The sequence below is a fragment of the Podarcis pityusensis genome (genome assembly GCF_964106645.2).
Source record: "Podarcis pityusensis genome assembly, chromosome: 6".
NCBI classification, from domain to species: Eukaryota; Metazoa; Chordata; class Lepidosauria; order Squamata; family Lacertidae; genus Podarcis; species Podarcis pityusensis.
The window spans coordinates 44,102,135-44,119,564 of record NC_138030.1 but is presented as its reverse complement, the minus strand read 5'-3'; the positions used below and the strand labels follow the sequence as shown (position 1 = coordinate 44,119,564).

General features: G+C 46.2%; 1 protein-coding gene across 1 annotated transcript; it reads left to right on the top strand.

Annotated features, from left to right (window-relative positions):
• The first annotated feature begins 918 nt into the window (after positions 1 to 918).
• On the top strand, positions 919 to 14,833 carry LOC308479419 (uncharacterized protein). The gene is made up of 8 exons (XM_081010120.1): positions 919 to 1,161; positions 6,481 to 6,600; positions 8,860 to 9,176; positions 9,945 to 10,048; positions 10,798 to 11,012; positions 12,120 to 12,230; positions 12,672 to 12,816; positions 13,865 to 14,833. Exons 1-8 carry the CDS (start codon positions 1,061 to 1,063, stop codon positions 14,015 to 14,017), a joined length of 1,266 nt encoding a protein of 421 aa, XP_080866246.1. The 5' UTR covers positions 919 to 1,060; the 3' UTR covers positions 14,018 to 14,833.
• The last annotated feature ends 2,597 nt before the right edge of the window (positions 14,834 to 17,430 follow it).

Here is a 17,430-nt window from a genome sequence, read left to right as displayed (position 1 = left end):
ATAAATTGTCAGAAATAGTAATCAGTCATGACTGCTTTATCCTAGAACCGTAGGTGTACCTCGATACTTGCAGCAATTACCAGAAAGTATTTCAATCTGTAAACTCTATTTTGGATCTAAAAGAACCAGGAGTTTTGTAGCACCTTATTGGCTAATGAATTTATTGTGGCATAAGCTTTCATGGACTACAGTCCACTTCATCAGATGCATGAAATGTTATCCTGAGGAGTGTATAAAAATCACTAACACATACAGAGTTGCGGGGGGCGGAGTTGTAAACAGTGAGGTCGGAGGGAAATGAAAGGCAGGAAAAGTACTGACGATAATTAAAATTAACATTGGCAATTCACAAAACTTGATGCCAAAGGGAGCCTGGCATCGGTAAGCCAATTGGCACACGTGCTAAAAATCCTTTGTTTCGGTTCAGTCCACAAGCGACTATAAATTCCACCTGCTACCACGTTGCTTGGGCGCTTAGCCTGCCCTCCCCTTACGAGTAAACGTTAGTAGCTCTAATTGTGCTACAAACGTCGCAATGTGCACAGTTCCACCCTTTGCTAATAAAATAGTGCACTGTCTTACGTTGCAAAAAACATAAGCATCCTCCTCCTTTTATTATTCTGGAAGATCCAACGAAGACGTTAACAATGCAATCGCAGGCATTTTCCCTGGAAGAAAATCCCGCTCCGTTCAGTGAGTCTTACTCGTAAGTAAACGTGCACAGGATTGCAGCCCCCCAAAGTGCAAGCGGCAGGGCACCGGAAGCCAAACATAGGATGTTGCGCCGCCTGGCCGTCCCTCCATCCCCGCGCCTGCTGCGTACGAGGGCGAACGGTTTCCCGTCAAGGACGGCTTTATAAGACCGGCACGGCGGGGGAGGAGAGTCCTTTTCGAATTGAAGCTCTTCCATTCGACGGCCGACTAAAAAGCTGGGTGTGCCCGCCTGCTCTTCTCCAATGGGCTCTCCTGTCCTAAACCACTCCCCTGCCCGAAGTATTTCTGCAGGGAGAGGAGGCGGGTTGCATTTCGGAGTTTCTGGGTCCGACTGCAAGGGACACCGATGGAGCCGTGGCTATCTGTTGGAGAAGGCGGCGCCGGTGGTGGTAGCGGTAGCGGCCGCCGGGCTTCCAAAGGGCCTGGATCCCATAGGATCCCTTGCAGGTACCTGTATAGAGAATGTGCAGGAAAGGGGTCGCCGGGCTCCTCGAGCGCTGTCTTTTCCTCCGTCCCGTCGTCCAGAGGCGCGCCAGGCCCCGAGTGCGCTCGGACGGCAGCGGCGCTCCAAAGCGGAGTTTTCCCTCCGTCATGGTTGTTGGGCTGTATGCTTCCATATAGGTAGCTGGGACAGGAAGTCGGAATTGCAGGAAAGTGATTCAGCAGCACTGTTGTTTTGCTCGACAGCTGAGCGGCTTCTTCCCAGTGACTGGCAAACTTTGGCGACCTCGCTGCTAACGTGCATCTTCTTCCCCCAGCAACCGGGAACTTGTAGCGCACTTGCTTGCTTTGCACCCCTCGGAGTTCCGGAGACCTTTATCGGCACCGGGCAATCGGGTTGGGTTTGCACCCCCGTCGGAGAGGGGGGTGGAGGAAAGATGGTGGGGGGGACTCCTTCCCGGCCTTCCCGTAGTAGTGTTGCTGCTACTTTCAGGGCGTGGCGGTGGCTGTAGTGTGGCCCGAAACAAAGCCGTGCACAACAACATGATCACGCCCTGCTTTTCGGCAGCAAAAACTTCGAGAGGGTCCCCTCCCCATTCGTCTTGTATGTAAAAGGATAGGGGAAAGCGCACGCGCGCGCGCCGTTACCGGGTGTATTTGCTTTTAAGTAAACCAGGCTAAGGAGTGGTGTGTTTTGAATGGCTGGGTTCCTTGCGGCGGGGGGCGCTCGCAACTTTTGTGCAAGGAGCTTTCCAGGGCTGGTGCCTCTTAGCCAAGGGACTGAGAATTTCTAATAAACTTTTTCAAACGCAGCCCCCTTGAAAGGGGCTAGAGCAAAAGTCTCCCATAGCAAGGGCAGAGTCTGAAATAACACTCGGAACTTCATAGAGCAAGATTTGCTGGTTTTACCAACTCTAGTGCTGTTTATATACCGGTGAAGTTTTACTGGCTTGGGTCAATATATGGGAAACCTAGTTTCTCCTAATAACTTTAAAAAGAAATATATGCACCCCTAGTGGTTCTGCTGATTTTAAATATAACTTGGTGTTGGGCAGTTCCTACTGAGGTGAGGGTCTACTAGGTGCAAATCACATGCCTCGTTTTTAGGTGGTTTATGGTTCCCTTCTTCAGTTACCATGCACTCTGCCTGCTCACCCACTTTAAAGCGCTTTGCCCACTTCAAATGTCTCCACACAAAAGGGAGGGTACATTTGCTTTGTATACAAAAGTTCCCAGGTTCAATTCCTGGCATCTTCCATTAGGGCTGGGAAGTACCCCTTTCTGATACCCATGGAGAGTCATTGTAGACAAAACTTAATCTGCCCTTTATTCTCTTTCCCTTGCCCACCTAAAACATTAAAGCTTATTTTGAAATTGGCATCGATCCTATTTGTGCACAACTATAAGCTGTAGTCTGGAACAAACTGTGGCTTGCCACAAGTGAACAGTGAGCTGGTGGTAACCCACCTGCCACACTGCTCTTTTCTGAGCTGGAGGAAAACAAACCACAGTTCTGGATTAGTGTTGTGTGAGAACCGGTGTTCATGGTTTGTGCTTCTTCAAACAAACTACAGGTACCGGTTCCTACCCTAAGCCAGCACTGTAGTTTGTTTCCAGTTTAGAAAAGAGTGGAAAGGGGCAAGTACCATTTAAGCTGCTGTAGCCAGCCCTCTGCTCATTCCTGTTGTTGTTGTTAAAATTTCTATACTGTACTGCCCTTCATTTGAAGAGCACAGGGTGGTTTACCATATAAAGTAAGCTGTAGTTGTTTCATACTGGCTTACGATTGTGTGCAATCCAAGCCCATACAAGCTATTTGCTTAATGCCTTTGTTGGGTGTGAAGCTGAGATGCTATCCCTGTCCCGTCTTGTAGATATACAAAGTTATCATTGGAGGTTTGGTTCATCTGAGCAAATCTGGACACATTGCAAATGTGATTGTCTGAATATTGTAATGATTTCTTCCTGACCTTGGCCATGCAGGGAAATTTGAAAGAATGCTGCCTGATTGTAGTCTGAGAATGGATGGGAGATAGTATGATAATGGCAGGAAATAATTCAACCTGCCAGGGGTGTCAAAAGGATTTTCTGGGCCCAGGACACTGTTTGGATTGGGCTCTATGCTCCTCTTGTGAAATACGACAAGTTTACATTACAATTTTATGTGCTTTGTGCCACATGCAAATTTCGATCATCTTTTGCAGGGCCCAAAAATAAGTCTGGGATCACAAGCAGGTAGTCTTCGAAATTAGCTAGGCGGATTTTGCACCTGGCTGTTGATCACTTGCAACCAAGTGAAGATGCCTGGGTGCCAGGATAGTGCCTGATATCTCCACCATCTGGAGGTGCATGCCTGGGGATCACTGAATCTGGACTGTTTTCACACACTAATACTACACCCTCTAGAATTCTATCAGTTATATTTTATCTGCACAATCAGAATGAATTTCAAGAACCAAAATGCTTTTTCTGTGCAGCAGGAGCAGTGAGCCACATTTTGGTTAATTGTTGTAGCTTGTCTTCACTTGCACCACTCCACTGTCCTGCTCACAGTTGTGAAGAATATCCATATGTTATGAATGGTCTATGTCACCATTAAGAAAAAGAGGCAGGAATATGCCTATATAGTGGTACCTCGGGTTAAGAACTTAATTCGTTCTGGAGATCCATTCTTAACCTGCAACTGTTCTTAACCTGAAGTACCACTTTAGCTAATGGGAGCTCCCACTGCTGCTGCACCGCTGGAGCACGATTTCTGTTCTCATCCTGAAGCAAAGTTCTTAACCCGAGGTACTATTTTTGGGTTAGCAGAGTCTGTAACCTGAAGCATCTGTAACCTGAAGCGTCTGTAACCCGAGGTACCACTGTATACAGGGTAGGTCATTTAAAAGAGGCCCCATGGATACAAAGCACACATGTTCCACGGGGCCTCTTTTAAAAGACTTACCGTATTTTTTGGCTCTATAACACGCACCCGACCATAACACGCACATAGTTTTTAGAGGAGGAAAACAAGAAAAAAAATATTCTAAATGAAACAGTGGATGTATGATTTTTGTGGTTCATGCTGTGGCCACAGACATGTGATCTGACGGTGAGTTTGGGGTAGCCCAATGCAAAAATCCTGAGGATCCATGTGGATCCATGCTTTGTAACCATGTTTTTGCAGCACTGTGGCCCCAGGCAACAGTGGGTGCGTGATTTTTTTGGTGCAAGCTGTAGCCATGGACATGCTATGTGATCTGATGGTGAATTTGGGGTGACCCAGTGCAAAAATCCTGAGGATCCGTGCTTTGTAACCACATTTTAAGTGGGGAGGGAAGGAAAAGCACTCAAGGGACAAGGAACACGCATGGGGTGGGTGGAGAGAAGGATGCTGTTAATAATGCAGAAGAGGGGTATAAGAGGAGAAGGCTCCTCTCATCTCCCGCTTTGCTCCTTTAAAGGTTCTGCTTCTCTCCCTCCTCCCTGGCTTGCTAAAAAACTTTGCTGCTATTTAGCCAGCTGGGTGGGGAGGAGAGAGGGACAGAGAGCCTGCTTGCGAAAAAATTTGCTGCTATTTAGCCAGCTGTTTTCTCCCTCCTCCCCAGCTCGCTGAAAAAAACAGCTCTGGACTCGTGTAAGCGGCTCCTCTCCTCTCCCGCTTTGCTCCTTTAAAGAGGCAGGCTCTCTGTCCCTCTCTCCTCTCCACTCAGCGGCTCTTCTCCCGCTTTGCTGTTTCAAAGTGAGCCACGGAGGAGGGAAGGAAGGGGAACCATGGATCCTCTGCTCAGATCCCCCCGCCACCCGTAGGCATTTGCTCCATAACACGCACGGGCATTTCCCCTTACTTTCTAGGAGGAAAAAAGTGAGTGTTATGGAGCAAAAAATACGGTACCCTGTATATATGTGGATTGCCCCTGGATCAAGTGACTTTTAAGTTCTCAATGTTCTTAACATAGATCAAGGTAGTTGTCTGAATTAGCCAGATGTTTAACTGATAAGCACAGTCACTCTATCATGTGAAAAATAAGACTTTAGAGCTATTTTACCCCAAAGTGGCAACTAGACATTCCATTTTGGCAACTGTAACCTTGGTTTACCCGTTGCTCGGTCCCTGCTCCTGCCAGCTTAGCAGTTCGAAAGCATGTCAAAGTGCAAGTAGATAAATAGGTACCGCTCCAGTGGGAAGGTAAACAGCGTTTCCGTGCGCTTCTCTGGTTCACCAAAAGCGGTTTAGTCATGCTGGCCACATGACCCGGAAGCTGTACGCTGGCTCCCTTGGCCAATAAAGCGAGATGAGCACCGCAACCCCAGAGTCGGGCACGACTGGACCTAATGGTCAGGGGTCCCTTTACCTTTACCTAACCTTGGTTTAAGGAACCATTTGGCACCACGCTTATATATCTGAGTGTCTAATGCTGTGAACAAGACACATCTGACAGTGTGAACAGACAATGCTTTCCCCCATAATTGTATTTTCATACTAGAGAAAGCTTAACCTGTTTAAATTCTGCCTGTCACAGTTCCTAAAGACATAAGAACCATGCTCTCCCCTAATGGCAACCCATCAGTACATAATACATACTTTCTCTATGACAATGCCTATCCCTCTGCAATATAAATATGCTAAATAAAAATTTAATGTTTACATACTTGGGGTAAATTTTGTTTGAAATTAATCCTGAGTTAGGAAGAGAATGAGCTCAGTCTTTGCTGCTGCCTTTTGCTTTTGTGTGGACATGCTGTTGCCCAGTCACAGCTACACTAAAATCCTGGATGTTGCCATTATTTTCTATAGGCGACAATCAATTTCTCTGCCGGTTAAGAAGACAAAACAGCTTCAAAATGAAGCAGGAAGTTTCTTCAAAATGGCAATCCTTCTTCATTACATGAATTTCTAGAGAACTCCATAGAGTGACCTATCTATCCTGCCACCTAGAAAGTTCTAAAAATGGCTTCAGAATAAACATTTTTGAAGCCATTTTGTATCTTCCCTTTGACTTGTATGACTAAATTTCTCTAGTAGTCACCATTCACAGTTCTGACTTCACTTGTTGGCTGACAATATTGACTGGTGGGGGAGCAAGGTCACATATCACACAAAGCTCTTGCTTTGAATGGTGCCTGCATATTTTGCTGTCTGTCATTTGTTCTAAGGGGCTAAGGACTTTATCATTTCCTTTTCATCTCTTTGGGAAGTGTTTGGTTCAACCCCAGTCCAGAGCGGAAAGATTTTTGCATCTCCTATTTGGCATATTGATTTTACTGGGACTTTGGTCTCTTGGTCTCATTTAGGATTGAACTCTGATTCTTACTACAATTCTGCTTTTACTTCGTTTTCAGGAACTTTGCCCGTGGGACTTGCAGATGGGGTCAGAACTGCCGATTCTCCCATGATAGGAAGTCTACTCAGATCTGCAGATATTTCCAGAATGGGTTTTGTGATTATGGAGACCGCTGCAGGTAAGGGCTAGTTTTGTTTTCTTTTTGTGTTTTGTAAACAAACCCAAAACCACACTCTTCCTTCATCCCACTTCCTGCAAAAATCTGTTAGATTGAAGGTACTAGAAGCTTGATGATTGAATATTTTTGGATGCATTAGAACTGGTTGTCCTAGTCTCAAAGTTAAGCCTTTAAGGAAAAATAAAATTCAGGGGAGGCTTAATAAGCTGTGAACTGCACAAAAATGCAGTAGGGAGAAGGAAATTTAACTCTGTGCTTATATTGCCCACCTGTAAATATTCTGATCACTTGGGTCCAGTGGAAAGTTTGAGGGGAGATGTTATTCTACCGTCTCTAGTCCTACAGACATTGACTTGACTAGATGTAGCAGAAGCCTTTTGGAAAAGACCAAACTAAGTCCTTGAGGATAGCGCTATCAGTGGCATTATTGTAAATAGATGAGATTCAGAAACTTGGACATAGACCTTATGCCCTCGTTGTAAGCTTGGTGATTTGGTAGATCTCTGGTCTGATACAATAAGGCAGTATTATAAAAAAATGTTTTGGGATGGGTAGTAAAAGTACAGTAAAACCACATGGTGCATTGGCCAAGTTGAAGATGCTTCATACTAAGGTACCTGCTGCATGATGGGTGGAGATTGTGGAAGTGGTGACTTTGCTGGGCCAACATTAGAAACAGGTGGAGGAGCAGATTATCTAGAGTGGTAATGAAATAGATGGACCAGCACCCTCATCTGGGCTTTAGTGGTTGGTTTCTGTCACTGCCAGCTGTTCAGAGAACAGGGCTCTATCTGAACTCTTAATGAAACACTTCCCCTGTGATGATTTTACAGTAGCTGTCTACTGAGTCGGTCATGTCTCTCCCGACTGATACCTAAGCTGTATTAGACAAAGCTTTGGGGCTGCAAGGTGATGGTGATTTATATAGTTCCCCTAGGAACCTTATATTGGCTTCATAATGTAGAACTGGAGTGTGTAACTTCTAGCCTGCAGGCCTGAGAGGCCTCCCTTTTTGGCCTGCCTGTCCCATTTTTGGCTAAGCCCCACTTATCTGACTTAATATATTACATCAAGTGTGAGTCAGGTACAGATGCAGCTGGATAAAAAGGGTGTGCCTTGATTTCCTTGTTGACATCAGGTAATTGACACATGGGCAGCCCCACCCACCTGCCAAACCTGACCTGTGTGGGAAATTGGGATCTAGCCCACTAACCAGATCCAGTTTTCCACCTCTTTGTAGGTGGAAGGGAAGAGGGCATAGATGGGTAAAATGCTCACCCTTGGATATTGCATTGCAGTCATTACTGCTAGACGTTCATAAAAAATTTTTTTCCTCATGTTCTTTTGAATTCTTCAGTGCTGTGGTTCCAAAATAATAAAATAAACTGCAAATATGTTTGCCTCAGCCCAGGGGAGGGGGAAGAATTGCCATCAAGAGGAGAATTGGAAAATAATGTTTGGTAGAGAATACAGTGGAACCTCGGGTTGCGGATGTGATCCGTGCGGGAGGTACGTTCGCAACCTGTAGCGCCACGTCTGCACACGCACGCACGTGACGCGATTTGGTGCTTATGCACAAAGCGTGATTTAGTGCTTCTGCGCGAGCGCTGGAACCTGGAAGTAACCCATTCCAGTACTTCTGGGTTTTGGTGCGTCCGTAACCTAAAAACGCGTAACCCGAAGCGTCTGTAATCCAAGGTATCACTGTATTGAAATTTTAAGTTCTCATACTTGTGTCTTGGTGTTTATGAGAAAAGCCTGATTGGAACAGTGGGGATAAGTTTGTTCAGTATTGGAAACAAAACCCTGCAACTGTTTTGAGAGAAGAGATATAAGAGGTTATGTAATAAAAAATGAATTGGCGGGGTCAGAGGAGAGCCCTCTTCCTATCCCCCCTGCTAACTGGGCAGTGAAGCACCTGCTTAAAAGGTGGCTTCTCCCTTGTATATGGTGTTTATTATCCCAGCATGGTATCCCTCCCAGTGTCTGCTCCACGCTGGGGAAATGGAGTTCAGCTATATACCAAATTGTGCATAGAGTTCTAGTCATCCTGTCTTGCTGCTTGTGGAAGGCCAGCTGCTCCCTTGAATGTGTGTGTGTGAGGGGGAGATGTGTGTCTTATCTCAAAGGCAGCTATTCCCTGTTTGAGCAATGAGGTAATTTTTGTTTTTCTGGGCAAGAGGATACACTTTGTTCCTGTGCTGTGAATGAGTTGCTCCTGTGCTGTGAATGACACACTATTGACATTCAATCTCTCAGCTACCAGCACGTCCTGGAAGCACCGCCCTTGAGCAGATGTGGCTCAGAGGCTGCCTACCATGGACTGCGTGGATTAACTGTGAACCGCCGAGGCTCGGAGCCAGCCATCTTGCCAGAAGCTTCAGTGAGGAGTTGGGGAGCGGCCCGGCGTGGCTCAGAACCAGCTGTCTCGGGCATGGCACAGCTACAGATGAACTTTGGGAGCATGAGGATGTCATTTGAGGAGGAGGATGAAGATGATGATAAAGCCATCCCTTCCTGGCACCCTCCAAATTGGGCCCTCAGTAAAGAATTTGTTCCCAGGCAGGCTGCTTCAGGTAAGCTCATGGAGAGGCTGGTTTTTGTGGGCTTGGGCTCTTGTTGCAGCCTTTGTTGTAGCTTCTGGGGATGGACCTTGTAGTGGGGCACATGAGCAAAACAGTTCTATTCTCTCGCTTCCCTATCTCCACCCTGCTTCTCACAATCTTTGTCATCTGACTGCTAACTCATAATTCTCTGTCAAGATGACTTTGTTATTAAGACACACACAATGGGATTTTGATTTGGCAATGTTCTAATGGAGTCGAAAAGGAATTTCCGCACACATGCCCCACAGTCTTGAGAAGTGCATCTGGGGTCCCTAAACCAATATCCCAGTTACATGGAACATGCTTTTCTGTGAGAAACTTCTGTTTGGATAGGGCGCCATTTTGAATGACTTTGTCCAGTCCCAGCCATGGAAGGGACCCAACATGACACGTTGGCTCATTCTCCAGTTCCCGTGCAGCTATAATGAAAGGCCTCTTGTTTGTGAGGTGGGGAAAGGGAGCCAGGTCACCATCAGTTGGTAACTCTGCATGGATGGAGACAGGAAGGGACTCTTCCAATGGCATCTTTTAAAGGCTATTCATTCCAGCTTTCCCCAACTGATTCTCCTTTTCTTCCTTACATGTTGCATCTTTATCTCTTTTTAGAGAAGTGTTGGGGGAGATTGTAAGCTTGTTATTATAATGTTTGCACAGGCCCTTGTATTTTTAGACACTTGATAGTATAATAGTTGGACTGGTGGCAGCAGCCTCCTAGTTAGCTGTTTCTCTGCTGCTCAGGTTCCACATCCCATGAAGAGAGACTTGACACCACTTCCCTGATGCCAGAAGAAGCATCAACCAAGGAGGCTGCTCCTGTTTCTGTGGTCTCGGAAGAGCCAAAGGTAGGTGGGATGCCTGCAAATGTAGAGTGATGAGAATAGACACTGCCATTTCAATAAAAACCAGTGGGATTCTCCTGAGCTCTCTTAGACTGAGGGATTTTGGAATGCAGTTGGAGCAGGAAAGAAGTATTAGGAGATGTGAGGTGAGACAAGGAGAGGGGAGGGATGCTTGAAACACACCCGGATTTTTAGCATCTGCCAACCAGGTGACCTCCTGATGCTCTGGATTACAACTCTTATCAGCTCCAGCAGATTAGTGAAGGCTGTCATTTCATCACCCATAAACCTCTTTTGGTATGAGCCTCCAAGAAACAGATTGCACAACGACAGGAATTTATAACTTCAAGCTTTTGAAATGAGATTGATTAATAGGAAATCAAGTTTAGGCATGTGTGGTGGTGTTGCACCCAGCTGCGTGGAACCAGTGCAGATTTTAGGTGGATGAACTTTGGAGAAGCTGGAGTGTCGTGGAGAAGGCTTCCAGGACCTGTTTTAGAAAGTACAGTGGTACCTCTAGTTACGAACTTAATTCATTCCGGAATTAACCTGAAACTGTTCTTAGCTAGAGGCGTGCTTTCACCAATGGGGCGTCTTGCTGTTGCTGCGCCGCCGGCACACAATTTCCGTTCTCATTCTGGGGCAAAGTTCTCAACTCGAGGTAACTCTTCCAGGTTAGCGGAGTTTGTAACCTGAAGTGTTTGTAACTCGAGGTACCACTGTATTCTCCAACTGTTGTGTTTCTTTCCCAGGCAGTTGGAGGTTCAGAAGCGGCAGAAGCTGCTGCTTCTGCAGAGGTGCAGAAAAGTGAGGATGTGGTGTGTGGAATCTGCATGGACAAAATCTCTCAGAAGACCTTGCCTCAGGAGCGTCTGTTTGGCATTCTTCCTAACTGCTCCCATGCCTACTGCGTGACCTGCATCCGGAAGTGGAGGAAAAGCCGGGACTTTCACAATGCGGTGATTAAGTAAGTGCTTCATGGCCCAATTTGCTTGCCTTGTGCTTGTGTAAACTGCGTCTTCTGGAAGGTTGCTGTCTGAAGTGTGTAGACTGGGTATTGGCAACCTTTGGCCGGGGATCTCCTGCAATTGGGGCCCCAGCTGTTTTTGGACTACAACTCTCATCATCCCTAGCTAGCAGGACCAGTGGTCAGGGATTATGGGAGTTGTTCTGCAAAAGCAGCAAGAGGCCCAAGTTTGGGAAAGCCTGCTTTGACCCATCAGATGCCGACAAACAACAACCATCATCATTGCTGTCCATTGGCCATGCTTGCTGGGACGTGTAGCTTTAACCCCCTTTGTGAAGGCACTTTTTATCAAGGAGGTTTCTGGCTCTGCTGTTCTGGACCACACCCCCAGGAAGTTGCTGTTAGGCTTCCATGTTGCTAAGCGTTCTGATGTTAGTGCAGTTGGGTTAGAGCGTGGTGCTAATAATGCAAAGGTTGCAGGTTTGATCACCGTACAGGGCTGCTGCATATTCTTGCATTGCAGGGGGTTGGACAAGATGAACCTCATGGTCCCTTCCAACTCTACAATTCTTTGATTCTATGATTTTGTTTAGTCATCTAGTCGTGTCCGACTCTTCGTGACCCCATGGACCAGAGCACGCCAGGCACTCCTGCCTTCCACTGCCTCCCGCAATTTGGTCAAACTCATGCTGGTAGCTTCCAGGACACTGTCCAGCCATCTCGTCCTCTGTCGTCCCCTTCTCCTTGTGCCCTCCATCTTTCCCAACATCAGGGTCTTTTCCAGGGAGTCTTCTCTTCTCATGAGGTGGCCAAAGTATTGGAGCCTCAGCTTCACGATCGTCCTTCCAGTGAGCACTCAGGGCTGATTTCCTTAAGAATGGATAGGTTTGATCTTCTTGCAGTCCATGGGACTCTCAAGAGTCTCCTCCAGCACCATAATTCAAAAGCATCAATTCTTCGGCGATCAGCCTTCTTTATGGTCCAGCTCTCACTTGATTCTATGATACGTTAGGCATATCATGCAGATTGCTTTGGGCCAGAAGCAGAGTGATTGCCCTTCTAGGGTTTGTCTGGGTATATTATATCCTCTCTATGTGCATTCCTCAGGGGCTGCCCAGAGTGTAGAGTCACTTCAACTTATTTCATCCCCAACCAATACTGGGTTTCTGATTCAGAAGAGAAAGAAAAACTGATTGAGAATTTCAAGGCACGGACCAGGTAAGCAGCTAGGTCACTTCAGCAAAAAGGTCACTAAATATGTCTAATGTTGTTGAAGCATCTAGGTCCTTGTTCTCCAATCTTGAAACCATTGTCAATAACTCCGAGAATGCCAGGCTGCTGACTGGCTTCGTGAGATGAAACTGATGTTCTCACTGTGGTCATTTGCTTAAGAGCCAAATAGGAATTTGACTGGCTTGATTAAGGGTGGAATAACTTAATCCATGTGCATACACTTTGGCGTTCCCTTCATGGTTAAGTAATGCCCGTGATTCTGGGTGCCCTTCAGTTGTTTTAGACTACAGCCTCCAAAGCTGTGCTGACTAGGGGTGGAGGGGGTGGAGGAACCAAGCTAAGTAAGTCTGATCTACAATATTTATTCAGATTTCTGAAAAGACTCGTGCCTCTTGTGGCCTAATTTCATGATTTTTATTCCTCTAGCAAAATAAGGTGCAAATTCTTCGTCAGAAGCAATGGTCACTGTCCCTTTAAATCAGAGTGCATCTACCTGCATGAGCTGCCTGGAGGTCGGCTCCCGGCTGCAAAGCCGCAACAGAGGCCTGAACGGCGGAGACGGCGGACCGTTGTAAGTAACAAATTCCTTGATGCAGTCATGATACGGCAAGCCATTATAAGCTAGTCATTGAGAGGTATATATATATTCTGCTTCCCAAAGCCCTCCATACTTAGGATCCCTATGGGATGCAACATGGAAATGCACACACTCTGCCTAGAGAGACAACTGCCTCGGTAGTTGCTGGTCCAGCCCTAGGCATTGCTGTTCATCAAGCTTTGTTTTCTGGGGGTTGAAGATGACAGCTGCAGGCTAAGTCGGTGGTTCTCAGCTGGCATACTTGGGGCTACTGCCCCTGCTCACATTGCTTCCCAACCCCCAACTTCCTTCCCCTATGCCATGGTATCCCTCTTGACTAGGGTTTCCCAAACGTGAGTCTCCAGCTGTTTTGGAACTACAACTCCCACCATCCGTTCAATAAGCCCCGTGTAATCCTTTCTCCTCCCAGTTCCACCAGCCCTCTCAGATGCCACACATATGTCTCTCCCGCCTGTCGACGCATACATCTCATACAAAGTGACAGCTCTTTGCCTCCCCCCAGCCCCCTTCAAGAGCTCCCTTTTAATCCTGCTGTGCCCCCTTCCCACTTCCACCAGGCCTGTTTTAGCAACAACACAAATTATGGGGGCTCACAGCGTATCCGCAGCCTTGACTCAAACCAGGTTTGCTGCAGCTGCTGCCCTTCCTTCCCTCTCCTTCCTTCATGCTTGTTCCCCAGAGTGCCGCCATTGGCGCAGGTTGGTGGTGGCATTCACGAAGGAGATAAAGACTTTCTCCCCTTCATTCTCCTCTCTGCTGCCAGTGGTGGTAGCATGGGAACGCCTGGCTGGCTGCTTCCCCCACCTATTCATTCAGGGCTCCTCAGGCATTGCCTTGCAATGTTGTGTGTGTGCATGTGCACTCAATTGCCAGCATGACAGCGGATAAGTACAAATTTAGTATATAGAGACATGATTCCTTTAGCTTTTCTAGTGAAATGTGTCTATGCATTCCCTGTTCCGTGACAGGTCAGTGGTGTGATTTCATCCAAAAGCCTTCTTTCTTGTGTCCTATATTGCAGGCCTTTAACCCATCTCCATCTGACAGCTCGGATGAAGATGATGACGATATGTACTTCATCCAGTGGGCTTTGACTGTTGCACTGTTGCAGAGGGAGAGGGACTTTGACTATTCAGACTTTCTCATTTGGGATTCGAGTGATTCTTCCGACTAGATGATGACGGTGATGACGACATCATTGGAGGCTGCGGGAACAATCTTACTGACATGTGAAGCTGTGGCTTGGGGAGAATGGGTGGGGAAAGAAGGGATCTTGATCAGTTGAATGGTTGTCTGGGGGGGCTTCTTAGTTGTCTGGCGGGTCTTCATTGCATTTTGCCTGGAATCCGTAAGCTGGGAGAACATAGTGCAAGGACCTGTTTTATGTTGGGAAGGCCTCCTGATTCCACAGGGCAAGATAATGGCTGTCACCACTGTTGGCATACGGTATCTTAACACGTCACCCAAGTGCACTGCCATTCTCCTATCCCTTGCTTGGCTATATCTTCACGTTCCTTTTCCCCGCCCTCAACATTTTATCACATCCTGGGCTTCCCAGCATTGGGATCCATGAAGACCCTCCCAGCTGTATCTCTTCTAGGAGGGTGCCAGGTTCTGCTAGTGCTCAGGAAGTCTGTGTATACTGGAGACACTGAGTTTTCAGGTGTGTTCATGGTGCTGCTAGTTGTTTCCTCAGGAAGGCAGGCTTGCTGAGCAGTGCTATTATCTGCAGCAGGCAGCACCTGCATCTTGCTTTTTGTCTAGCAGTGCTATCGGGTATCTATCGTAGGCTTACGGAGGAGGGGTGTAACATAGGGTAGTGTGAACTAAATCTTGAATTTTTATTGATGCAGTGATCAATTTAGTATTGGAGGCTTAGAACTCGGTGATTTAAACCCTTAGGATCTGGGATCAGTAAGCCCCCTGAATGTATTTTTAATCCTAGAAGGATCGGGAGAGAGTATCAAATAAAATGAGCTTTAAAAATGTAGCCATGCAAAGTCTCTTTTTCTACCCCTCTGTTAACTTTTTCCTGTTAACTTGTTAAAACGTGTTGTAGTGTATGAACACAAATATATTCAGTTTTTTTCTATCTTCTATAGTATCCTGGTCCGTCCCGTCCCCCGAAAAAATACTGCACATCTCTAGCTACAAGACTGTAAGAATGGTAACATTTAACACTGCTAGACATAGGGGTATCACTCTCTTGGCCTGTGGAGAAAGTACCAAGGAGTGCAATTTTAGTGCCATTCAAACAACATTCCTAAGCATGCAATCTTGTCAGTGCATTCTCCAATCTGATGTAGTCAATAGAGGCTGCCCCCACCCTGAAATCTGAGTCCAGAGACTTGGTACTTCCAGCTAATGTAAGATGTCCCCCCCCCCGTCCCCCCCGAAGGCCACCTATGCTTTTGACTGATTACAGCCTGTTCTCACTGCGTTTCTTATTTTGTGACCACCCTCCATAAATAAGTGACTATTTGAAACCTATAAATGCTTCAGCTTGCATCAGTGTCTGGGTTCTTCTAAGATGCTTACGTTGACACTCAGAATGTTTAAATGCTGAAGAACCATTTTCTGTCCTCCATTGTGTAGGCAAAACATGTCCTTGATTCTTTCCAGTAATACTAGTGAGATCATTCCAGTACTAAATTACAGCACTCAAACCCATGACATAACCTGACCCAAATAACTCTATCAGGTTTTGTCTTGGTTCATGCAAAACCTGTTCCAGTGAGTACATCACCAAGGCTTACAATACTTGTTTGGATAGACAAGCTGTAAATCACACATAATTAAATTGTGTCAGGCTACTTGAGTATGGCAGCTACCAAGTCCTGCCTTGTGGATGTGTTGAATTTGCTCTGATTGAAATTTTCCCCATTGGAAAGCAATCCCATTTCATCTGTCCCCCAGCTATGCAGAGGATGGGCTAGGCTGTATGTGGAAGAATTTAGTTTCTAAACTTAAGCAAGTGGTGAAAGCATTTGCTTGTCTTGAGACCATGAGTCCCAAGGATGTGTCACTGCAGGATTTCCAAGATTTAGAGTTGGAAAGGGACTGCAAGGGTCAGCTTGTCCAACCCCCTTCAATGCAGGAATCCTGCCCACAGCCAACCCTGGTTAATAGCCAGATGCACTGACCCATTGCGCCACAGGAGGCCCGTATATGTAAGCAATGTAGGTTATTTTCACTGGAATACATTTAATTTTAAATATTTGTTTTTCAGTTTTTTTAAAGCATTCTCTCGATGTGTGTTGCCTCTCCAAAACAAAACAAAATAGTGAAACAGGATTACATATGAGTAAACGTACATGAAACAGGAAAGTGTATGACTTAGTTAGATTTTCACATGGTAACTAATCTCATGAAGACAGACTAGGGACTGGCATTCATATGTTGAAAGAGAGAATTAAAATCTTGCATCAAACATGATCTACTGTTTTAATTAAGGATGTGCACAATTGTACGCCTGCTCACAATAAAATCAGTGGGACTTTGCTGCAGAAAGATGCATAGGATAGCACTGTTTGTGTCCCTTTAGACACATAAAGGGACACTCCTTGAAACTGCTACTGTGCATGTATAGGAGAAAAATACAGCATAATAAGAAAATTTTATTGAAAGAACACCAACACGTCACTTAACTCTCATATACAGTGGTACCTCTGGTTACGTACTTAATTCGTTCTGGAGGCCTGTTCTTAACCTGAAACTGTTCTTAACCTGAAGCACCACTTTAGCTAACGGGGCCTCCCACTACCACTGTGCCGCCGCTGCACGATTTCTGTTCTCATCTTGAAGCAAAGTTCTTAACCTGAGGTAATATTTCTGGGTTAGCGGAGTCTGTAACCTGAAACGTATGTAACCTGAAGCATATGTAACCCGAGGTACCACTGTATAGCAAGGTTTTTTGCTGAAAAGACATGGATAAATGATTGCAGTTACAACCACTTTCTGCTGGCAGTAGTTTCTGATTTGCACACAGAAAGGGAGGTGTATTGTTACATTACAGGCTCTTCCCAAAATGAAAACAAAAAGGCAAATGTACCCCTAGAGACAGAATGTATATAATTTAAACAGCAAACAATCATTGCAGTGGGTATTAAATGCCACAACAGCAAATGCTTCTGCAAATGATTCCTAAATGAACAAGGTTACAAGCTGAGTAATTATTGCTGGCAGCTGAACTACTGATGGCCCTGGTCTGTGTTGCTACATGTTCACCTTATGCCTTGCAGCAATAAAGTCTCCAGTGACTTACTGAAAAATCTCATGGTCAAGCTGGGAGGATCCAAATCCCAAGTTTCGCTGGGCATGTGCCAAGCAGGGCGCAGTGCAGGGTTTGGGGGCTCGCATGAGGCAATGCCGAGAGTTCTGGAGAGTCGTGACTGAGCAGGGTGGCCCTCCTGTTTAGACAAGCCCTGCAGTTCAGTCCACCATTCATAGTTAGTTAAAAGGCGAGGCTGGCATTAGTTTGACTCTAGCCAAAAGTTCTCCATCCACAACACAGGCCGGGATGCGGCTTGTGTGTCTCCCTTGCTCCCAGCTCCCGCTCTGCTGCAACCAGAAGCCTTCAGTCCCCGC